Source organism: Enoplosus armatus, chromosome 11 (genome assembly GCF_043641665.1).
Source record: "Enoplosus armatus isolate fEnoArm2 chromosome 11, fEnoArm2.hap1, whole genome shotgun sequence".
In the NCBI taxonomy this organism is placed as follows: Eukaryota; Metazoa; Chordata; class Actinopteri; order Centrarchiformes; family Enoplosidae; genus Enoplosus; species Enoplosus armatus.
The window spans coordinates 25,120,637-25,145,984 of record NC_092190.1 but is presented as its reverse complement, the minus strand read 5'-3'; the positions used below and the strand labels follow the sequence as shown (position 1 = coordinate 25,145,984).

The 25,348-nt window shown below is 41.5% G+C and overlaps 1 protein-coding gene across 1 annotated transcript in view; it reads left to right on the top strand.

Annotated features, from left to right (window-relative positions):
* Window positions 1–442: 442 nt before the first annotated feature.
* Window positions 443–25,348, top strand: part of ttn.1 (titin, tandem duplicate 1) — a 192,133-nt gene continuing 167,227 nt past the window's right edge. Inside the window, 19 exon segments of the mRNA XM_070915106.1 lie at window positions 443–566; window positions 6,100–6,203; window positions 7,143–7,346; window positions 8,882–9,169; window positions 9,943–9,977; window positions 10,915–11,090; window positions 11,348–11,525; window positions 17,678–17,740; window positions 17,833–18,091; window positions 18,274–18,368; window positions 19,233–19,390; window positions 20,500–20,642; window positions 20,853–20,998; window positions 21,838–22,065; window positions 22,209–22,450; window positions 22,538–22,770; window positions 22,863–23,027; window positions 23,147–23,315; window positions 23,638–25,334. Coding sequence (XP_070771207.1) covers window positions 6,113–6,203; window positions 7,143–7,346; window positions 8,882–9,169; window positions 9,943–9,977; window positions 10,915–11,090; window positions 11,348–11,525; window positions 17,678–17,740; window positions 17,833–18,091; window positions 18,274–18,368; window positions 19,233–19,390; window positions 20,500–20,642; window positions 20,853–20,998; window positions 21,838–22,065; window positions 22,209–22,450; window positions 22,538–22,770; window positions 22,863–23,027; window positions 23,147–23,315; window positions 23,638–25,334 — 4,570 coding nt within the window. The 5' untranslated portion in view covers window positions 443–566; window positions 6,100–6,112.

Genomic DNA, 25,348 nt, shown 5'->3' with positions numbered 1-25,348 from the left:
CCTCTGCCTCCTTTTGGTCAGCAGCTATTTAATGACTCAGTGACTGTTGTCACTTTAACACACACAAACTTCTGCTCTTGAACTCTTTTAAGTGATCAGCAATCAGAAGAGAGTTTTCAAAGAGCTGCAGGTCAGACCGTCTCAGATCGATCCGAATCAAAGCTGGATCAACAGTGACGGGGGTGACTGACAGGGTGGAGGATGCATAAATGGCTGCCATGTCCCATCATGCCCCCCTGAGTGTCCCACCGGCCAATGGGGAGCGTCGGTGGGGTGATGATGCAGGTTGTCCCCCCTGGTATAAAGACCTAAACCACCATCTGGGCCCTCCTGAGCAGTTGGAGCATTCCCAGCCTCGCCTCGGGTGGAGGGATTGCTAGGAGGGAAAGCAAAACTACACGGCCTCTCACTGTGTAGTTTTGTTTTTTTCGGGGGGGGAATATTTGGAGGCTCGACCGTTCTCATCTTGGATTTTTCAGGAAAAACCTTTCTGGATAAGGAGACTGTTGCTGGTTTGAGTCACCTGGGCTTCGTCCCATCAGTCTGAGGCACTCTTGTGGAAACAAGTGAGTAACTTCCACCTTGTGTCCTCTCGTGTCCTGTAACTGTCCGCCTGCCTGCACTGACTCATGTGGTTTATGGGGACTGAGCTCAGACTGAGAGGAGGTTTTTGCCTTCAGGTGTTTTTATGTTTGTTTTCTATATTTCTGGGCTGCGTTGGAAGTGGCCGCGTGCTGCAGACTGTGCAGTGATCTGAGGAAAGCCAAGAATAGCCGCTGATAGCATGAGAGTGGACCGTCAGCTGGGCGGCTGATGGCTTTTTAAGGGAATCGGCAGCAGGGCTATCACTTGCACCTCCAGCTATGTGCCACATGGTGGCTGTCAATCAAACTGCATGGGGTCAGGGCGGGGGGTGGAGGGGGGGTTGGGGTATTTTTGGCCACTGCCATATCTGTTGCTCAGAGTCTGATCTGTAAATATCAGCTGAGTTTATCCGGTTTGTTCCAACAGGGTGTGTGAGTTTAGGGGGTAAAGTTGTGTGTATTGATTGTTGATTGATCGATCAGCGTGATCGGCTCGGTGTTGACGGTTATCAACTGCAGAGAGAATCTGGTAAACTCTTCACCTCAGATCAGCTGACAGCACTGAAAAAACGACAGCTGTCCTGACGAGGCGTTCACAGACGACGAAAAATAAAAGAAATCGCCAATAACTCCACTGGTTCTTATTGATTATCATATTATTATCAGAAAGCTCATATTTTTCTTAGAAACTGAGGAAATACTCTCACCACTAGACTTTATTAATATGATGCTGATGTCCTCAAATGTCTTTGAAATCTCCATCTAAAGTTCAACAACCTGATCTGCTGGTGGCTGAATTCCACAGCTTATCATTTATTTCCTTATTTATGGAGAGAGATTTCAGTTTTGAATCATGTAGGCTAAAAAGTGTCATGATATATTATAGATTTGTCCGTGAGCCTTTTTGTAAAACTTAAAGAAAATAAAGTATGAAGTATAATAATCTCAGGTAGACTTTTTAATATATTATATATTTTTAAAATACTTCAGAATACTTCAAAATAATTCAGGACTCTTTCACATGCTGTCGTCATCAAACTTCTTCACTTCAAACTTTTATGAAAAACATTTCCTGTTAGAGAGTTTTTAGTCACAATGTTACATGCTTCATGTAACAGTGAATATCGGCTGCTGTTACAGAAGGAGGACGTCTTCGTATATATTGTATATCTTATCTTATATATATTTTTTATGTATGGTATGTTTTTATTAAGGATAAAAAAAGTCATGAATACAATCGCAGATTCATATCAGGCTGATCGTCCAATCACGGGTCAGTCACACTGATGACATCACTAGTGAAGTCACTTTATTTATAGAGCATTCTTCTTCACTGAGACGTTTAAAGCTCATGAAAATAAATATGTGAATAACAGATCAAATTAGAGTTACATTAATATTAAGCTTCAGAAGTAGAACTACTCAGATCAGTTACTTCAGTGAAAGTAGTAATAACACAATGGAAAACCTCCTATCTACTGCATACGGTCAGGGGGAAACCTTGTATCTCCAGTCTCCAGTGATGACATCATGTGATTTCACTCCGATCATATGAACGTAGAAAGATGTCTGTAACTCCAGCTGTCAGATAAACGTGGTGCAGGAAACCTCTCCAAATGTTAATACTGCAGTAAAGTATGACGAGTACTGCAGTACTGCAGCAGCTCCTGTAGTTCATGCAGTAACTGCAGCACCTGCTGCTGTCAGATCAGCTGTCAGACTGAGCTGCAGCTTCACACTCGCAACTCAAATCAGTGAAAACAATTAACTCATTCATTGTCCATTCATCTGCAGATTATTTTCTGCATTTACCAATTAATAATTTGGTCATAAAGAGCAGAAAATAATAAAACATGCATCTCACAGTTCTTTGGAGTCGAAGCTGACGTGTTTAAATGTCAAAAACACATTTACTTTTATAGAGGACAAATAAAACCAGCAAACTGAAAATGAATTTCTATTATATAGTTTATTTCTATTCAGAAAATTAGAAGAAGAAATTAACAAATGAAAAACTTGCCTGTGAAATATCATGTTGCACATGGTACATTCAAAAACAACAATATTTGGGGGTTAAAGGGGCATTTTTAACTGTGAATTTGTAGTTTTTATGTTTTAATTAGAGAAAGACACTAAAACTGGCTTCTCTTCTGAGATTATTTCCTGTAACTCTATTATTATTATTGTTTTAGTCTATTTCTTTTTTATTCTTTTAATCTCTTTTTAAAAATAGTTTATTTTTGAAGGCATTTCTTCGCCTCATGTGAACTTCTGTGTTATGATGATGATCAAAATATAATTTCCTAATTGTCCTAATTCTCAAATACTGATCTTAGCCTCAAAAGTCCAGTTTTAACGACAGAAATATTAAAGAATACAGAACAGAAGAGTAGAAAGTTCATAAATCACATGATTGGGTTGAACATTTTAAGAACAGGTGAAAGTAAAAATGAACTATGTATAACTGTAATTTTCCCTCCAAAACATGTTGTGTTTAATGTTTAATGTCAGTATAAAGTAAATATATAAATGACATGTTGAAGTCTCTAATTCAGGATCAGTTACACTGATCTTGAAGAAAGGGGGGACAGGGGCCCTTAAAGTCTGTTTAGGGCCACTAAATCACTTCTCTGCTCACATGTGAGGAAACCATACGAAGCTTTTATGACCCAATCTTCTCATATATTAAAGTGTGATAGTGAAGATTTGATTATTAAGAGTTTTAAAAACAAGTGAATCAAAGTTTAAGTTGACGTTTTTTCACCTGATTTATCAGAGAACGTCCTGTTTGGATCTTCAGTAACTTCCTCATAAGGTTTCCTCACGTGTGAACGGGCCGGAGGAGGAGATTTAGGGCCCCTCATCAGAAGCTAAGGCCCCCTCACCCCCCGCACCACGTCTGCCTGTAAACGTCAGTGTAAACTGATGGCACTGAACATAAACACAAACAGTCCAAACTCAACAAGTCATGGCAAAGACTCTTTCAATCTCCTGAGGACCGTCTGAATTACAAAAGATAAAAGTTAAGAAAACATAACAACAATAATATAATCAGAAAAAGACAAAAGCAAGAAATATATATATATAAAACATAATATTTATGACAGTAAACTTCACTGCTAATTATATATTTACATGATGTATCTGTGATGAGACAAAATCAACTGCAATAATACATTTATTATTAAGAGTTGTTGAAAAGTAAACTTCACTCTAAACTACTTTTTTATGAATGATGACTACATAAACCCCCAAATACAACAAGAAAGTGTGAAAAACATACTGTTTCTCCAACATAACAAATGTGTAATAACATAAAATCAACTGCAGTGCTCAATAACAACAGCATTCAAAAAGTTCTGAACTTTAAAATCAGGGGTTAAATGTGAAGTAAAACCTCTTCAGACTGTAGTAAGATGAATATGATTTTACACCTAAAGTAATGATTTTGTTTTTGAACACTTCACATTAGATCAGTGAAAATGCACATTTTCTTCTTAATATAAAAACAGTTATAATACTTATCGACTTTTTACACACAACCTGTTTAAAATATACAAATTCTAATGAGTTAGAAAAGTTAAGAAAAGACTGAGCTGATGTTCAATAATAATGAAAAGAATGAAAACTTGTTTCTGTACAGTTTGTAGATAAAATGCAACACAAAGTTATTCATATAAACGCAAACATTGATAAGATGAGTGCAGTTATCTAATTGATCGCTGGTCGTCTGAACAGCTGTCAGCAGTAAAAACAGGCCAGCTGAAGCTAAATGTGGCTCCTGGAGCCAGAAGGCTGGGGGGTCGCAGGAGGAGCCGAGTCCACGTTTATATACTGGTCACACCAAGGTCACATCCATGCCATAAACAATTATTAGTTATTGGTCCATTTTTAATTTGTGGAGCTCATTCACACAAGAAACAGAAACACTTTTCTGTGAAGGAAGAAAAAGCTTGTTCTTTTTGTTTTATCGCTTGTTTTGCTTTTTTCTTCTTTTCTCATCTTTTTTCTTGTTTTTTCATGTTGTCTCTTCTTTTCTTTTCTGATCATAATGTTGCTTTTTTCTCATCTTAAACGTCTTCATACTTTAGTCATAAAGTTTGTTTTATTAAAAATACAGATTTTGAAGAAATCATTAAGTTAATCACGGATTTGTTTGATCAGTTGGATCATGACGGCTGTTTGTGGCCAAATTATTGCTTTCCTTCATCTGATTTTTATCATATTTGCATAGTATGTCTTTAACTTTGTGTAAGTTTGTATTTGCCCAAGTGTTTTGGTGTTTTCTGCAGATGAAACTCAGTTTTCTTCTTCTTCTTTCTGATGACTAACATGCGGCCGACTTCCAGCTGCTGCTGTCCATCAGCATCATCTGCCCTCCAACAAGCTCCGCCTCCTGACATTTATAGCTCCTGTCTGTTTCTGAAACTCAAACCTCTGCTGAGTGAAGCTGGAGGAGACACTCAGCACATTTTCATCCAACTGCTTTTAAATTTGTACATCAATAAAAACCTGTGGTGGAAATACTGGCGATCAGCTGAAGTGACAAAACACCACGTGACAGAGGCTGATAGAAACAGCTGGACTTGCTTCTTCTTCTTCTTCTTCTTCTTGTGTTATTTAGCTGCAGCGCTAACATGAACTGTACATGTAGACTTGAACGCCGGTGGCTTTATACACAGTGATGCTAGTATGATTGTCAAAAGTACTGTTCAGTTACCACATGACTGTTTGTGACCTTGAAATAAGAACTTCAGCTGATGTTTGTTTGTTCTATACAAGATACAATATTCTCATTTAAAGGAGCACTTGGATGTTGTGAACTGGTTGAAACAGGTTTTAAAAATGACCTATGAGCACTTTTTTGGCTTGATGTCCCCATCAGAAGGATGACATTATTTATCAGTGCTTTCTAAACTGATCTGTCACCTCCATAATTAAGGTCTGGTTATGTTTAGACAACTGCTTGGTTAGAGTTAAGGGAAGATGGTGGTCCAGCGTTGACTGATGGTCTCCTGTTGGTCTCCTGTTGGTTGACCATTTATCCACCTCTGTCTGGTCAGGTCAGACAGGTCTGTCTGCACTATAACAATGTCACATTACTCCCACATTTGTTTTCTCTTAATGAATTTGACCATGACCACGTCATGTCTCAGGAAAAAGTGCAAATTAACAACTGATGCTGCTGTTTCTTTGCTGGCGACAGAGCACTGGAACATTTTTGAGTCCCAGGAAAGTTCACTTTGTAGAGCGACCTTATTCTGGTGGTTAGAAATTGCGACTGCTAGCGTTACAAATAATGAATGTACAGTTTTCAGAGTTGTGGTTCCTCGACTGAAGGAAAAAGGAAATTCCACTGGTCAGAACGGACACTGAGAAAGTTCAGACTGCAGCCGCTCAGATTAACACTGAACTCACATCCTCTTTAGTCTGGTGTCAGTAAAATGTCTTTAAGCTGCTGATTGATGTTTCCGACAGACTAACATTGAAACACTTTATTTGTGTTTGTCTTCAGGGTGCCGACCATCATGTCAACACAAGCACCAACGTTCACGCAGCCGCTGCAGAGCGTCGTGGCACTAGAGGGTAGTGCCGCCACGTTCGAGGCTCAAATTAGTGGTAAGAAACATTTCTGTTCATTCTGTTAAAAAACAAACTGTTGCTCTGAGATTTGTCTGCTGTTTTTGTGTTTACATTACTGGAAATGCAGCTGTGTACAGGTGACAACCATTCAGCCAATGAGATTCATTCACTGGTCAATAAACAAACTGAACTGTAAACGTTCCACCCTGACCATAATCTATATCCTGTATCTGAGGAGAACCTATACACTATGTGTATAAATATGAAGTGGTTAAATGACTGCGACAGTGGTTTTACATGTTTTGTTCTGTGAATCACATGTATTTCACTTTCTGATCATTTACTGATTCATTCATCAGTTTTTGACAGTTTTTCCTCCTTTGGGCACTTTCAGTTCATTTGGATCAAAATCTGTCTCAGTCAACGTTTCGACATCTTTCTTCGTTTTGTCAAAGTCACATTATTGTCTTGTGGTGATGCATTTGAATGTTTTAAAAACATGGTGCTTCCATGACCTTTCTGACATCTGAGATTTTGAAGTCAATATAACTTTAGCCAAAATAAATTTACCTTTCTATATTATTTATTACATTCTTCTATTAAAACTTTATCTGAAATGTCTTAAACTTTTCAACAACTTCAGATGTTGTGTTGTTTGACTTTAATGTCACATACGTCAAGATGACATTTCTTTTATTTTGTGTGTTATTTTATATTCTAAGTTTTACTCTTTGTCTTTACATTTTTTTACTTAAATGACACATTTTTAATTCTAACATTCAAACTCTGACCTGAGATTAAAGTTATTTATTTTGTATTGTAGTTTGAAGTCTGTGAATTGAATAAAAATGAACTGAAAGCAGTCAATCAGTTTATCATCAGTTCACCTGTGAGCCAAGTGTTCTGGATGTCTGGTGTTTGTTGTTCTTTGGGTTCTCTGACAGTGGATCGATCTGGTTCTTCTCTCCTCTGCAGGTTCTCCAGTTCCTGAGGTGAGCTGGTTCCGCGATGGCCAGGTTCTTTCCGCCGCGGCTCTGCCCGGCATTCAGATCTCGTTCAGCGACGGCCGCGCTGTTCTGAGGATCCCCGCTGTGACCGCCGCACACAGTGGAAGATTTTCTGTCAGAGCCACCAACGGCGCTGGACAAGCCACGAGCACCGCTGAACTCCTCGTTACAGGTGAGACCACAGGTAGACTTTAACACAAAACCCCTCGTTACAGGTGAGACCACTGGCAGACTTTAACACAAAGTGTACCTCGTTACAGGCGAGACCACAGGTAGACTTTAACACAAAGTGTACCTCGTTACAGGCGAGACCACAGGTAGACTTTAACACAAAGTGTACCTCGTTACAGGCGAGACCACAGGTAGACTTTAACACAAAACCCCTCGTTACAGGTGAGACCACTGGCAGACTTTAACACAAAGTGTACCTCGTTACAGGTGAGACCACAGGCAGACTTTAACACAAAGTGTACCTCGTTACAGGTGAGACCACAGGTAGACTTTAACACAAAGTGTACCTCGTTACAGGCGAGACCACAGGTAGACTTTAACACAAAGTGTACCTCGTTACAGGCGAGACCACAGGTAGACTTTAACACAAAGTGTACCTCGTTACAGGCGAGACCACAGGTAGACTTTAACACAAAGTGTACCTCGTTACAGGCGAGACCACAGGTAGACTTTAACACAAAGTGTACCTCGTTACAGGCGAGACCACAGGTAGACTTTAACACAAAACCCCTCGTTACAGGTGAGACCACAGGTAGACTTTAACACAAAGTGTACCTCGTTACAGGTGAGACCACAGGTAGACTTTAACACAAAGTGTACCTCGTTACAGGCGAGACCACAGGTAGACTTTAACACAAAGTGTACCTCGTTACAGGTGAGACCACAGGTAGACTTTAACACAAAGTGTACCTCGTTACAGGTGAGACCACAGGTAGACTTTAACACAAAGTGTACCTCGTTACAGGCGAGACCACAGGTAGACTTTAACACAAAGTGTACCTCGTTACAGGCGAGACCACAGGTAGACTTTAACACAAAACCCCTTGTTTCTGGCATGTGTGTGGAGATTTGACGACAGAGACCCAAGAAAAATGGCTCCACCACAAGTGAAATCTTTGGGACTAATAATAAGACCCTGTATCTCACGCTCAGTAAGCTGGAGAAAGTTTTTTGCCATCCAGGTTTTGACGTCCTCAAGACAATTTATAAGATCATGAATTTCGTTCAGTTTGCTGTGTCTAAGTACAGCCTCAAAGAGCACCATGGCTGTAGATACTTAGTCTGGTTGTCATTTGTTACAACTTAAACACCAAGATAGAGTTCAGCTGTCATGAGCAAGACATGACGTGGCCCCTTAACTGAACTAATTCTATCAAGTGTAAATTTGTTTGCGAATAGGTGCCACTCATTCACTCAGTCATTTTTTTTATTAATAAGAACAATACACATCAATTGCATTTTCAACAGCAGTCAAAATCCAAACGTCAACAGAAATAATCAGGACCTTCAGGTGATGATTATTACCTCATGTTGAGATCTGGTGTCAAGATACAGTTTGAATACAGTTGAAAATGTTCTTTATTTCAGTCAATGTAGGCCTTTCAGAGTACACATTCATAAAAAGTAGTATTACAGTATGTGAGTACTGGTAATGCAGTAATGAAGCCGGCTTCTGTCAATAATCTTCCCCTCCAGTGGAGACAGCACCTCCCAGCTTCCTTCAGAGACTTCAGAGCTCCACAGTGAGACAGGGCAGCCAGGTGAGGCTGGACGTCCGAGTCACAGGAATCCCAACACCTGTGGTGAAGTTCTACAGAGAGGGAGCCGAGATCCAGAGCTCAGCTGACTTCAGGATCCTCCAGGAGGGAGACCTGTACAGTCTGCTGATCGCTGAGGCCTTCCCAGAGGATTCTGGGACATATTCTGTCACCGCAGCCAACAGCAGCGGACGGGCCACCTCCACCGCTGAGCTGCTGGTTCAGGGTCAGGACCTTTAAACTGTCTACCATTTTTAACAGTGTTAAGAAGTAACAGTGTGATGTTTGTAGCTATCTGCCCCAGAGTCTGATGTCTCTTTTCTCTTCCAGTTTCTAGTACAGAGAAAGGTCCAGGACATTAGCCTAGCGTAGCACAAAGACTGGAAGCTGGGGGGAAGTGTTAGCTTAGCTTTGTCCCAAAATCTACGGTGTGTTTCCACTAAACCTCCTGGTGGTGGTGGTCGTTGCTGAACTACATGTAAAAGTTTAGGTTTTCTTTTCTGGGTGTATTTCCACCAAAGAGCAAAAAATGCCAGATATGGAAAACAATGAGAAACAGAAACCTTTTTATGTACTGTTTAGCCTCGCTTAGCATACAGGAATCAGGAGGAAACAGCTGGCATAGCCGTCAAAAGAGAGAGAGAACAAATCCAAATCCAATTTTTTTTGGTGATGGTCAATTTCTAAGTTTTTCTGGCAATTTGTTTCTTTCTGAAAATGATTTTTGCTTGTGAGGAATCTTTCTGTACCTTTAAATAATATATATATATATATATATATATATATATATATATATAAGACAAATAGGACACTTAATTATAGTGGTTGACTAAACTGAGTGTTTTGGATACTTCAGTGAACATATGACACAGTGATACTGAGATAATGCAGTAATAATTATTTCAAAATCAGTTTAGTCCATATCACCCACTAAACTAAGTGTGTGTGTGTGTGTGTGTGTGTGTGTGTGTGTGTGTGTGTGTGTGTGTGTGTTTTCAGGTGAAGAAGCCGTTCCAGCAAAGAAAACAAAAACAGTGATTTCAACCTCTCAGATTTCACAGACCCGTCAGACCAGAGTGGAAAAGGTAAGAAAAACTCCAGAAACACTCAGCTGTCGAACACGATTTCATCTAATTTCACTCACAGTTGTGATTTATTGCCATTCAGTTCATCTCATCTCATTTTGTGTCATTTCTAATTTAATGTTGTCTCATTTGATTTGATATTATCTGTAATGTAGCATTTTAACCTCCTTTCCCCCTTTATGTCATTTAATGGAACTCCATTCATAATTCATCTCAATTATATTTATCTTATCTAATTTAATCTCCTCATATCTAATTTTATCCAATCTGATATAATGAAGTTCAAATCACCTTTAGTTGTTCATGATTTCTTCTCATTTCATTTACATGTAATTGTTGGTCTTATCTCGTGTCATCTTATTCAATGTATGTATCTCATCTCTCTCAATGATGCTAATTTGATCATCATCATCATCATCTTCTTTTCTTATTTAATTTCTTCTAATTAAATCTCCTGTCATCCAACCTAATCCAACACCATCCCACTTTATAATTGATTTTATTTCATCTCATCTTATCCTCATTTCTTACCTGACCATAAGTTTTTCAATCTCATCTCATTTAATGTGTTTTAATTTAATCTAATTCAAATGAATCCCATCATATTTCATCTCATCACATGGCCTCTCCCATCACTTTATATCATTCTAATCTAATTGAATTTAATCATCTCATTTCATCTGTAATCTAATGTGACCTCATCTCATCCAACTTTATGTAGTTTAATCTCACCTCATGTCCTCTCACCTTGTCTCATTTCATATCATTTCATTTTAATCTGATGTATACCATTTTATCAAAATGTCTCGTTATCTGCTCTCTCCCTGTGATCCATCTTCAGAGGATGGAGGCCAGTTTCCAGGCCACCTCCATGATGGAGATGCAGGTGGAGGGCGCTGAGCTGACTCAGCAGCTGGCTCACAAGACTCCACCCAGAGTTCCTCCTAAGCCCATGTCCAAGTCCCCAACTCAGTCCTCACTGGTCGCCAAGGTGACCGGAGGACGCCAACAGTCGCCGTCACCTGTCAGACACGTGAAGGCGCCCACGCCCACACCTGTCAGGTGGGTGGAGCCTTTAGTTGTTCATGCATAATTTGAACATTTTTAACACCAGATATTATTTGAGAATTTACAGTAAAAGTTTTAGTGGATGTATTTGTGCTGAAGGTTGCAGAGATTTGTAGTAAAGAGATTTGAGATCAGTGAGCGGGGTGATGATGTAATCGGAGGTTGGCCCTCTACAGGCCTGTAATATGACCTCCCTCCCCCGTCTCCAGGCCAGCCTCTCCTACTTCAAGACTCTCAGTCTCCCCCATCAGGCCGGTCAAGTCCCCCATCAGTGCTCGCAAGCAGGCGGCTACTGGTGCCGACGTCCTGCCACCCTGGAAGCAAGGAGACTATGTGGCAGAGGCCAGCTTCACCAGCATGACCAGTATGACCAGCAGCACCGTCACCCAGCTGGGCCAGGAGCAGCGTTGGGAGCAGCAGGTCACTGGGGTCAAAGAGGTGAGGAAGGGCCCACTTGGGGTGGGGGGGGTCCATACCTCCATCTGGTGGTAAAGACTTCCAGGGAGCAATTTGAGAAAACTGGAAGATGGACGGCGTTCGATCAGATACACCCATAGATCCCTAATTTTTCTATGTTGCCCCAAACATTTTAGGATTTATGCGCTTTAAATGAGCACCGGTGGAAGATTGCACTTCTGAGTCATAACATGAAATACATATTTTTAGATTCAGAGTGACTCTTTCCGAGGATATTGTTATCTCTGATGTCCATCATGACTAAACGTCCATCAATCCACTTTGAAAAGTAAAGGGTTAAGTTGCAGTTCCTCTAGTCACCACTAGATGCTGCATCCAGGAAAACGCTGACTGTGTTGAAATGAATGGTAAACTTATTTCTACAAATACAGTAGAGAGACTTGCTGTCCTTTAAACCGTCCACCTTTTTGTTGAACAATTGCTCCCGAGTGTGAATGTTGAACTTTTATGTTGCCTGCATCCAAATTTGTGAGTGATCCAACATAATGACATCTTTGTGTTTCGTTCTTTTATATGTTTAATATCTTGTCTAAATAACTCTCTGAGGGTCTTAAACAAAAAGAAAAAAACTCAATGTCCCATCTCACTGTTTGAAATGTGACTAACAAACATTCAAAGGCAGCATGATGAAGATGATGAAATCAGCAATGTTGCCGCGGTAACTATGTCTGGATTCTCTCTTAAAACACTTTCACTGTTTTTCAACCCAGATCTTGTTTTTACATTCAGTTTTTTTATTGTTTGCAGTAATTATGAACATTGACATTATATTTTTTTATACAAATGAACGTATCTGAACATTTTCAACCACAGTCCCAGTCCATTATATATTATGTGTATGTATATATGTATAGAATAAAGATTTTTAATCAAAAGGTTAAAAGAGAAAAAACATCCTCCAGAATTGTATCAAACAGGAAAGAAGGATTAGGTAGGAGTGTAAAACATCCGTATAGATGAATCCATGCTGTTATCTCCATGAAATCAGACCCACCAGGAACCATTAGAGACTGTAAAGTCTGCCTGGGGTGCTCATATACTCATATATAACATTTCAAAGTAAAATTTTTACAATTTGTGTTTCACAGTTTTATTAAATGATGTATTTGAAAAAAGACTCGGGTTAGTAAAGTTTGGGTTGAAAGACAACAAATCTCACTTTCAATTCAGCCAGAAAACTCCATCCTACAACCCTCCAGTTCAGTCTCTCCCATTTCTTCCATCCTTCTCATTTCAATATGGATGTTTTTGCCCATCAGTTTTGTGTCAACCACTTTGACATTCTTGGTTTGTGCCATTTTTTCCTCCTCTTGTGGAAGTCTCACTTTTTTGACACTTAGCAGAAGTATGAATGCCAAAGTAAATCATTGTGATTTGGTTATTAGCCTCAAACTGTTGAAATGGAGTCAGAATCATCTGGAATGCCAGATGACACAAGTTTTACCCAGAATGCTGAGGAATGGGACAAAGGTCTGAGCCAAGAGGAAATGACATGTGACCATAGCCTTCATCATTGGGATATGCACTCATACGGTGATAAGTTCAACACGAGCCAGGAGGGTGTTTGTGAAACTTTTGACGACCGAAACACGTTGACCTCAGTTGAAGAAGAGCAAGCGTCTCAAGACGTCTCCTCTGTCTTTAACCACAAAGACCTGTCACCTGTTTCAAACCAAGAGCACCTCCACCTCCATTCAACTTTAGAAACGTTCATATTTCCCGATTTGTCTGATGAACAGATTCCTTCAGCTGTTCATCAGGAAGAGTGGTGTTACCATGATCCACAACAAGATGTCCGCCCGGCCTTCCAGCAGCCGGAAGAGCAGGTAGCTCCATCATCTTTTTTGAGCACTTTCACCACCTCTGCGTTGAGTTTTGTCACCACGTGGTTGTGGTTGCCATTTCATTTTTATTCACTTCAGCACTTTCAGAACTTCTCTTCATGTTGCTCTTTCTTGAATTTCCGCTGGTTTCAGTGTCGTATTTCTTGCATGTCAAACAGATGAGTGTGTGTTGTCTTCATCAGATAAGCCTAATGTTTGCGTGATTAAATTTACATGCACACTAGTATCCTGTCCATGAAGTTTCCATACCCAAATTAAATATTCTATTATCATAACATGTTTACATGTTTACACACGCAAACATGTAAACCGGATTCTCCAAAACTTGACTGTAACAGGGATACTAGTGTACATGTACACATACTCATTCATTGGTGATTTGTGAAAAGTTTTGGTGTTTTTACAGAGGCAGGAAGGTGCTTGTATGACATGTTTCATCAAATTAGTAATTCATGCCCTTGTGCACACTTGTGAAAAGCTACATTTTTAAAGTTTCTCGCTGACTTGTTTGAAAATGAAAACCCTGTAAAGGGTCTTAAATACGCACTTGATAGCTACATACATGATATCATGCTAACAGAGTGAGGCTAAAGCTATCAAGTACCAGGTACAAAGTCATCACCCCCCAGAGGACACAAGCAAGTATGCAGATAAGACTTTTTCCAAAAATGTTGAACTACTCTTTTAATCCAAACAGTCCCTTGCCAGAGCGGTCAAGGACAAATTTAATGCATTTGAAAAAATATTTAATTTGAGGGAAATAATTTCTAACATGAAACCAGGATATACCTGCCTGTCTCTGTACCACTGTCTAGCCATGGGCGTCCTGAGATCTATGTGCTGCTGGTTGTGTCTCCAGGCTGAGGGAGAGAAAAGAGCTGGGGCGGTGGCCACAGTGATGGCCGCCGTTGACCTCGCTCGGGTCCGTCAGCCTGTGCATGTCGAGGGCAGTCGAGCTGAAGAGGAGGAGGCTGTAGAGGCAGCATTAAGGCAGCAGGCCATCATCATGGCTGCCGATCAACAATATCGAGCTGGCTGGACAACAAGAGTGCAGGCTGGCCAAATGCTTACCACTGCTCAGGAGTTTACACCTGAACCAACCCTGCCACTGCCTCAGGTTAGCTAGGCCTCCAGAGCACAACAACAAAATTACCAAGGGATTTTAGCAAATGATCAGACTCAGACTCGGTTTAAAGGCCCTTTTGTAGAAAAGAATCTTTTCTGTTGCACTGGCAAACAGTTTTTCAGGTTTCACAAAAAAAATTGAGATTTAACAAGATTTCTGTAACAGCAGTCCCAATTCCAGTATTGGTTATGCTTATCAAAAGAAGTTTTTATTGTTGCGTTTACTGTCCCTCCTTGATAACTTGTTAAATGGAAAAAGAGCATGCACAGGTTTTGTATTGTTAATATGAAATTAACAATACAAAACCTGTTCACAGTTGTGATATAATATAAAAACTTTTTAGAGACAATAACAGACTCTCAAATATCGACTTCCAAGAGTCCTCGAAGAGAAGACAATGACGCCAATGACGGCGTCCTCGATGATAACAGACTCACTTAAAATAATTGTAATTTTTTTGGCGTGAAAAGAAAATTTAATTAACAATTTCTGAAATTGAGCAAAATTATTTGCCAGTGCTTTAAGATAATTAAAGATAAATCTAAAAGGACAAATATCTTGATATTATGTCATTATTTGAAGTACTTAGAAATATAGTATTATTCAAGACATTTACATTTAGATATATATATATAGCTCTAAGAGTCTTCCTGAGGTTGTAACGCTCCTGTGAACTCTGTTGGTTACTCCAGATTCAGAGAGCGACAGAAATCTCCTCCCATGTGGACACTGGTCTCGCCGCGTCCCCAGTTCCACATTTCACTGTTTCTAAAGTTTCTGTCCCAAAACATGAACCTAGCTCTGAGGTAAGAGAGACAACATCAGGCAAGCAGTATTTAATAACCTGCAGAGAAAGAATGAAACTTAAGTAAACAAAACACGTGGACCGAGAAATAACACAAATGCTGAAATAATGTAATACCATACTTCAATAATCCAACCAATAATTGAATCTTCGCTAAGCCCCCCCCCACAGTTCCTGTTGAAATGACTACTGTAAATGGCAGATTTAATCACCTTTATCTAGCTAGCCAATTAGCTAACGCTAACTCCTGAGTTGGTTAAAAACTCCATCTCTAGATACATTTTAAATGTTTTCAAGCGACCCATTCAAGAACCCTGTAAAAAGGGTCTTAAGAATACACACTGGCTACGTGCATGATTCCAGGCCCGCCATAACCCCTGCACAGGCTTTGGGAGGTGGAGCCTGCTCGCCCGGCTCCAGTTCTGGTGCCTATTCCACTGTCGCTCCTTGCCAGCATTCCCCGGCAGGTCCCCCCGCCCCTGGCCTAAAAACCTCCTCGTCCCGGCAGTCCAAAGCTCTATGCAAGCGGAGTAAACACTAACACTCCCCCGGGTGCTCCAAGCTCCCAGACCGGGCAGAGTCAGCTAGCAATAGGACCACTAGCTGCACAGCTACCTGAGGTAACTAGCTAACGGCAGCTACAGTTAGCAGCAGTTAGCGGTTACTCTGGTGATATGCTGCCCCCATTTGTTTGGATTCTGAATTCGACAGGTGGCCAATTCATATTGCTCCTTTAATGTAACCTGTAACCCCACAAAATAATGCAGTTAGATAATGATATGCTAACTCTTGGCCTTGGGAGTAGCGCCAGGTTAATACTGTAGGTAATATGCTAGTTAGCTAGGCAAGCTAACATTAGCAGCTTATTCCAGAGTACCTCCCTTACTACAGCTCCATGTACACCACTTCAACACGTGAAGAAATGCAAACACTGACACTCCTGCTGTGACTAGTTAGTGTTCCTAAGCTATGGTTGGACAGTCGCTGTTCGAGGAGAGGGGTTTAGCGAACGGTCATTTGGTTATTACTGCTTGCCTGAAATGCACACTTTTGTGAACCGTAGTGTAGAGAGTCCTAAAATAATGTCTATAAAATAACAAAATGAATCCACCTTTAACCCTGTTTTTCTTCACCCCCGTAATCAATCAAACACACTCCAGAACCCTTAATCCAACTTTATTTAAAATTCTCTTCATTTTACCCTGTTTTAGATTTAATAAAACTAACATTCCATAGATCATCCCTGTGCTGTGGTTTAACTTTTAAAACAAACCGAGATATTTTATTGATGATGGTGTGGCTGTTCCTCCTCTTTGGGTCGGTCAGGTTTCCATCGCCGGCTCTGCTATCGCCACTCTGCAGAAAGAGTTGTCCTCATCCTCTGCCACCGCTAGAAAGATCATCAAGCCCGTCAAGTCTCCCAGTCCATCTCGTAGAGTGGGGGAGGCCAGAGAGACACTGGAGCCCATCCCTTCACCGTTCAAAGACTTCACTGAGAAATATCATTTTGGAACTGAGTTACAGACGGGGGTGGTGTACTCAGGGGGCAGTGAGAGAATATATGAGGACTGGGGAGCCCAGGTTTGTAATCTAGTTTAGTGAGCTGGATCTGAACAGGACAAGAAAACCTGATGAGTTAATTAAGGTTAGATTAGTTTCTATATTCCAAACCAGCAATAAAGAGTCAGTGTTGATGTCTGTCTAAGACTTTGGTCTGGAGCAAGATATCTCAACAATTACTGGCCAGAATATCATAACATTGGCCGTGCATACTCATGGTCTTCAGAAGATGATTCCTAATATTTTTTAATGACCCCTATGATCTAGTGCCGCCAACTGGCCGAAATATCCACTTTTTTATGCAAGAAATTTCAAATCTAAGGAGCAGAATGTCCGTACTCCCTTTTGATTTCAATTATAGCATCACCCCAAACTTTACATTTTTATCCCCACTTCTAAAGTTTGAATGTGTTTTTATGTTGCATGATATAAAGAAAATCGCAACCACTAGGAGCCACTCTTAGACCCTTAGTTTAGTTTTTCAGAAGTCCGGTTTTCTTGATTTCTGTGAAAGCCCAGGATTTAATATCCCTCTAATAAAAACTTTAACATGCTCATCAATGCTATTGACAACCTCATTCTCACCTCTTCAGCCCATCCAGCCTCCCCTCCATCTTTCTGTGCTTTGTCATCTTTTCTTCATATGTTGAATGTGAACAGCAAGTACAAAGTTTAGTCTTATGTGTGTTATGTCCATGTCGTGGATTTTAGAAATAGGTTCATTTTTGTTCAAATGTAGTGTTCTGACAAATCTGTGACTATATGACAGGTGGTGGAGGCAGCAGCCGTACCTTCTGCAGGCAGCGGTGTGGTCCCGCCCACACTAATGTCTGTAAGTGACATAGTTCTCCTCAAAAATATTCATATGAAATGTATTCATGCCCCTTTGGGAAAGTGACATTTAGCGTTGTGTTTTCTCTGCAGGGCTTGAAGAACACAAATGTGACGGAAGGCGAGTCGGTGACCCTGGAGTGTCAGATCAGCGGTCAGCCCACACCCGTCATCATGTGGTTCAGAGAGGACTACAAGATTGAGAGCTCCATTGATTTCCAGATTACCTACGAGAACGGATTTGCCCAGCTGGTGATCCGCGAGGCATTCGCTGAAGACAGCGGACGCTTCACCTGCACCGCCACAAATGAGGCAGGAACCGTCAGCACCTCCTGCTACCTGCTTGTCCAGGGTAAGTACAAACAGTAAAATATTATCAATGGGATTGCATCATCCCTCTGAAGATGCAATTACATAGTGAGACCCTCAGGGTTCCATAGTGGAGCCTCTTCTTTTTTCAGTTTATATTTCATCCTTCACTAAACCTGCACATGCTGTCTCCTGCTTGAGACTAACCCTGTCTTTCTCCTCCAGTGTCAGAGGACATCGAGAGCAGAGAGGAGATAGCTGTCGTCACTGAACATGTTGAAACTGCTGAGAAACTGTGAGTTGATCAAAGCACATTTAAAGTTTGCAAGATAAATCGATATAGTGCAGGTTGATAACATAGACTGTAAAAGAGGATAACGTAGCCACCGTGGAATCACCCATTGGTTTGTGGACTCCTGTTTTGAAGCCTCGAGTTTGGCATTTTGGCCCTTGCTATCTTGTTAGTTTGGAGCCAGAAGTGACCATATTTGGACAAGAGGGTGGAGCTGGGGATCACGCCTACCTATACCTGCAATCTGACTGCAACGCATCTCCTGGCAACGCAGTGCGAAGTCGTTGCTAAAGTTAGCTTGTAAATGTACTTACCAGAAAAAATTATCAGTCGACTCCTTTGAGTGTCTTTTAGTACAACCAAACGCTGTGGTAGCAACATGTCAATCACAAGGTAGCCACACCCTAAAGCATACCCTGCTTTATTGTCTATTTAACTCTAAATGGGACCATAATTTACTAAATGAACATCATGCTGTATTGAAGAAGACTTGAAACTAGCGATTGAGACCATAAAATCATTAGGAAAATGTTTACTGAGGTAATAAATCAAGTGGGAAGAAGGTTAATTTTCTTATAGACTTCTTTTTGCAGCCAACGGAGTTGCCCCCTGCTGGCCATTAGAAAGAATGCAGGTTTAAGGCACTCCCGGGTTGGCTTCACTTGTCAGACCCAGAGGTTGGTGCTTGGTTGATAAACATAGTCTCCTTGGTCAACATTCATCAAAATGTAACTCAAGAAAGGATTCTTAAGGTTCTTTGTTTTTAAATTGTTGATAATTAAAGATAGCTAGCGATGCAGATCTGTCCTAGTTATCCTGAAAAGAGATTTCTATTTCCAGAGTAACTGAGGAAGCCAAAGAGGAGACCATGTCTCAGGTGAGTGTGGCCGAGTCAGATATTGCTGCCGCCGCGCCCTTCTTCATCAAGAAGCCAACCGTCCAGAAGCTGGTGGAAGGAGGAAGTGTCTTGTTTGAATGCCAGGTCGGAGGAAGCCCCAAACCACACATCATCTGGAAGAAGAGTGGCGTCCCGCTCACTACCGGATACAGGTATGTAATACCTTGAAAACTACGACTGGGTCTGTGACTGGGTCAGTCATGATGAACTTATTACAAACCCACAGAGCATTATCATTATTCAGAATTCTGGAGGAAACCTCAATGTTTTTAAATCTGTCTGGCTGAATTTTGGGGAAATGTGTTGAAAAAAGATTCACAAGACTAGATCTATAATATGCGGCCTTGAAAACATGACGTTTTTGGTTTGAATATTCTCAGTGTACAAATCATATAAAACAAGTCACAGAGTATGTATTTACTATATTTTATTGCCAGACAGTGTTGGGATAATGTATATTTCCTACATGGTCCCAAGATGTTAAGAAACCAACACAGACAAAAACATAGAGCATATAAATTTACACAGTGGAGATCTTTGGAGCATACTGGTGGCCTAGGGGCATAGAATGCCAATAATGTACTGTTCTTGCATTGTCCCTGGTTTGGTTCCAATAATTTTTTATCACCAAGGAAAGGCTACTAAGCCTAAACTTACTAAGACAGAATTGTGAGAAACAATGAACAAAGTACAATGGAAACATTTTCAATACCTGTTATCAAGGTTTTTCAGCATGGTGCAAACAGTGGAAATATCCCTAATTATTCTCATAATTTCATCAGTTCTTCTCTTCCTCTTCCTCACATTTCTTGGACCTGCTTGGTAACTAGAATTGTGCTGATTTTCAATCACCAACCTTTGTTGCACATCGTCCATCATCTCGCTCCACTCTAGCTTGCACCAAAAATGAGCTCTGACCTGAGATCTAAAAGCTTATTATGATATTTAACAGACCACCAATATAAAACAAAAGTGTTTTAGTGTTTGTTCTAGTGCCACCATTATGCCAAATTTCCAAAATCTAACAGGAGAATTACCATGAAATGTCCTGATCCCAATTTTAATGAGCCCATTAACTTTTCTCTTGCACCAGGCCAAACATTACATTTTAGCTCCATTTCTGGCTAGACTGTAAGAATAGATAAATCATCTGAATGATGTTTGTTGTGATTGTATCTGTAATGAACACTGTGGCATCTAGGGGGCATGTGTCATTACTGAATCACCTTTAACAAGCTCTCTCCCCTCTACCATCCACCAGATACAAAGTTGCCTACAAGAAGGACACTGGAGAATGCAAGTTGGAGATCTCCATGACCTTCGCTGATGATGCCGGAGAATACTCTGTCTTTGCCAAGAACCAGCTCGGAGAGGTCTCAGCCTCCGCAAGCCTGCTGGAAGAAGGTACGTAAACATCTGCATCAATGAAATCTACCTTCCTAATGAAGTAAGACAGAAGAGCAAAGAGGAAAAGAGATCAGACTGGAAGATGTCCACAAGGACTTGAGTACGAGCATTGTAAATAGCTGGTTCTTCTCTGAAGTCAGGGTCTGTCAGTCAATAAAACAAGATGCCTGAGCTCTCATATAATTAAATGCTTTGTTTTCCAAACAGAGGAATATGAAGCCTACATGAAGAAACAGGAAGCAACCTTTATGACTGAAGTGACAGCCGTGGTGCAGGAACCTAAAGTGGGAGACGTTCCCCCTGTGGTCATTACGACAATGGAGCAGATGACCACCACCATTATCTCCGGACAGGTAGGAGCATCATAAGCCACATAAGGTTGGAGGTTGTCTTGTAGCAGTTTGGAAGATGTTAGTATGTCACTGGAACCTGGAACTTTACATATATATATGGCCAGATTAACCAACTAGGGGACCTTAGGGCAAACTTGACAGCCCTTACCACCACCACTACCTCTCTGCGAGCTGAGTATGCATCGTTGCACCTTCAAGTTTTAAGATTTATATAGGAATAGTAACAATGGAGAATACATCCAACGTACAATTAAATAATGAAGACATTTAGTTTTTGACACAGCGCCCTTCTATGGGACCTTTAGATTAAGTAACACAGCAGGACCTCTTTAAAGGCTTTTGTCAATATTGATTTCAGTTGATGTTGTAATTTAGTTGTGCACAAATCATAGACATGGTAACCCTATGGGGCCACTGAGGACCCAGGGGAGTTGCCCGCTTTACCTGGTTGGCACTCCAGCCTTGTAAGAACCTTTCACTAATCTGCTATCACCAAGGAAAGGCAGAAGTAGGAAGACATGAGGGAAACAATGGACCAAGTTGTAGCAATAATGGAAACACTTTCAGAATATGAACTTGATGTGATCAGAGTTGAGTTGTTAGTTCAAACAGTAAATATCCCCAATTATTCCCATGATTTGCAAGGGTTCTTCCATTCTTGACCCTAACCATTCTTGGGCTTGTTTGGAAACTAGGGCTTTGTCAATATTTCATCAACCAACAGTGATTGGATGATTATGGACTGACAGTCACAGCTAAAACAATGAAATGACTGTCAAGAGCACTTGACTACCTGAGCACGTCATGTTCAAACTTGTAACATCTCATCTCTTCTGCAGGAATTCCATCTTTCTGTCATTGAGCAGAGGATCATCCAGGAGATTGAACTCCGCATTATGAAGATTACTTACAAAGAGATAGTGACAGAAGATGGAGAGTTGATGGTGACCGCCGCCCCCACCGAGGCCGTGCAGCCCACCTTTGACACCCCTGTCAAAAGCTATAGAATCATGGAGGGAATGGGCGTCACTTTCCACTGCAAAATGGCTGGAATGCCGCTCCCCAAAGTACTGAAATTTTATGAAATAGGTTTCCATTCCATACATTTTCTCAGTTAAATTATCAATAAAAACTCATGTGAAAATTGTAAAATAGAGTTAGCAAATTTGTATCCGAAGTAGTCTTACAATGACATTTTGTCTTTTACCAGATTGCTTGGTTTAAAGATGGCCAGCGTATCCGGGCCGGTGACCATTACCAGATGGAAGTTCTTCAGGATGGACGAGCCAGCTTGCGTTTGCCTGTGGTTCTGCCAGAGGATGAGGGCGTGTATACTGCCTTCGCCACCAACATGAAAGGAAATACAGTCAGCTCTGGGAAGCTCTATGTGGAGCCATCCGGAGCTGGAACACCTCAGACTTACACACCACAGCCAGCAGTGCAGAGGATCAGGTAAGGTCTCACTCAAAGGACAGAAAAATACTTCTAAGGTATAAAACTGTGGACACCTGAGTATTGACGACTCTGCTTCTTCCTCAGATCCACATCTCCTCGTTCTCTGAGCCGCTCTCCTGGCCGTTCTTCCAGCCGTTCACCCGGACGCTCTCCTGCTCGCCGGCTTGATGAGACAGACGAGGCTCAGCTGGAAAGACTCTACAAGCCTGTGTTTGTTATGAAGCCTTCCTCGTGTAAATGCTCTGAAGGGCAAACTGCCAGGTTCGACCTGAAGGTAGTTGGCAGACCAATGCCTGACACATACTGGTTCCACAACGGTGAGTAAAAAATAGATAAATCTTCATTAAGGTGTTACTGAATAAGATTTGTTGACCTCATAATAATTAACATCTGTACATTGCCTCCTCAGGACAACAAGTGGTTAGCGACTATACCCACAAAATAGTGGTTAAAGAGGACGGTACTCAGTCCCTGATCATTGTTCCGGCCATGCCGCAGGACTCTGGAGAGTGGACAGTCGTTGCTCAGAACAGAGCTGGACGGTCGTCCATCTCCGTCACTCTCACTGTTGATGGTAAGACTGCAGCTCACCTTGAACATTCTATGATCACTATATGAGCTTATTTGAAGAGGATACTTATGAACATTAATGACTGTAATGTTTCTTGATGATTTCTGTTCTTTCTTTTTCAGCTAAAGAAACCTTGGTGCGTCCCCAATTCACTGAAAAGCTAAAGAACATCAGTGTAAAGCAGGGCACTCTGGTTGAACTGGCTGTCAAAGCCATTGGAAATCCCCTGCCTGATATCGTCTGGCTGAAAAACAGTGACATTATCACACCACACAAGCACCCAAGCATCAGGTATGTTTTATACTAGTTGTATTATCAGTATTTATAAATTGTCTCTGTATTATATGAAAAAGAAACAACAAGACACAAGACAAACCTTTGTTTGGTCCACCAAGATGAGAAAAATGTTTATCTCTAAATATCTCTTTGGCTTGCTAGATGTCTCGCTCTCTTCACCAGCCACTTTACTTTGACTCTTGACTTTTTATATCAATTGCCATTGTTTGAGTTTGTCAGACCGATTCCGAAGTATTCGTCAAAGCAGCTGTAATTCTTCATTGTAGTAAAAACCCAAATGTTAAAGATATTCTAATGTGACAAATCCATGTTCCAGGATTGAAGGAAGCAGAGGAGATGCCAAATTCCAAATTCCCTCAGCAGCTGGCACAGACAGTGCCTGGTACACAGCCACAGCCATCAACAAGGCTGGCAGAGACACCACACGCTGCAGAGTGAATGTAGAGGTGGACTATGTTGAACCTGAACCAGAGAGGAAGCTCATTATTCCCAAAGGAACCTATAAAGCAAAGGAGATTTCCCCTCCAGAGGTGGAGCCCCTTCATCTGCGATATGGTCAAGAGCAGTGGGAGGAGGGTGACCTTTACGACAAAGAGAAGCAGCAGAAACCCCAGTTCAAGAAGAAGCTGACCTCTGTCCGCATGAAGCGTTTTGGTCCAGCTCATTTTGAGTGCAGACTGACCCCTATTGGTGACCCCACAATGGTAGTGGAGTGGCTGCATGATGGCAAACCCCTGGAAGCTGCAAACAGGTTGCGCATGGTCAATGAATTTGGCTACTGCAGTCTTGACTATGAAGTTGCTTACGCTAGAGACAGTGGTGTCATCACCTGTAGAGCTACCAACAAGTACGGAGTCGACCAGAACTCGGCCACCCTTGTCGTTAAGGATGAGAAGGGTCTTGTTGAGGAAACGCAGCTTCCTGAAGGCAGGAAGGGAGCACACCGAATCGATGAGATGGAACGCCTGGCTCACGAGGGAGGACCCTATGGAGTCACAGCTGAAGAAGAAACTGAGAAAATGAAACCTGAGATTGTCCTTCTTCCTGAACCAGTCAGAGTTATGGAGGGCGACACAGCCCGATTCCGCTGCAGAGTGACTGGTTATCCAGCACCTAAGGTTAACTGGTACCTCAATGGACAACTTATCCGCAAAAGCAAGAGATACAGACTTCGGTATGATGGCATTTACTATCTGGAGATCACTGAAATCAAATCCTATGATTTAGGAGAGGTCAAAGTGGTGGCTGACAACAACCTGGGCTCAGCTGAACACACTGTGAAGCTGGAGATTCAGCAGAAAGAAGACTTCAGAACTCATCTGCGCCGTGCCCCAGAGGCTAAGGCAGCTGAGGCAGCACCCGAACCTGGAAAAACACAATTTGAAGTGGTGAAGACTGAGAAACCCACAGAGGACTCTCAGCTAAAAGAGGTGGTCAAGCTCAAGAAGGCCCAGAGAATCGTCCATGAGAAAGCCACAGAGGAGTCGGAGGAGCTTAGGGGCAAGTTCAAGCGCAGGACAGAGGAAGGCTATTACGAGTCCATCACCGCGGTGGAGCTCAAGTCACGTAAGAGGGATGAGTCTTATGAGGACCTGCTGAAGAAAACAAAGGAAGACCTGCTTCACCGCGCCAAGGAGAAGGAGGAGGCTGAGAAGAAGAAAGAGGAGGAGCGCCGAAAGGTTACAGCTAAACCTCTAAAACCAGAAAGGGTAAAGCTCTCAGCTAGCATGGAAGCTCCTAAGATCCTGGAGCGCATTACCAGCCAGACTGTCGCACAGGGCGACGAAGTCAAGTTCAGAGTCAGAGTTGTCGGCAGACCAGAACCTGTGTGCCAGTGGTTCAAGAACGGTGTTCAGCTGGAGAAGTCTGACCGTATTTACTGGTACTGGCCTGAGGATCATGTGTGTGAACTGGTGATCAGAAATGTCACAGCGGAAGATTCTGCTAGCGTCATGGTTAAAGCTTCGAACACTGCTGGAGAGACTTCAAGTCATGCTTTCCTGCTGGTCCAAGGTAATACAAGTCTG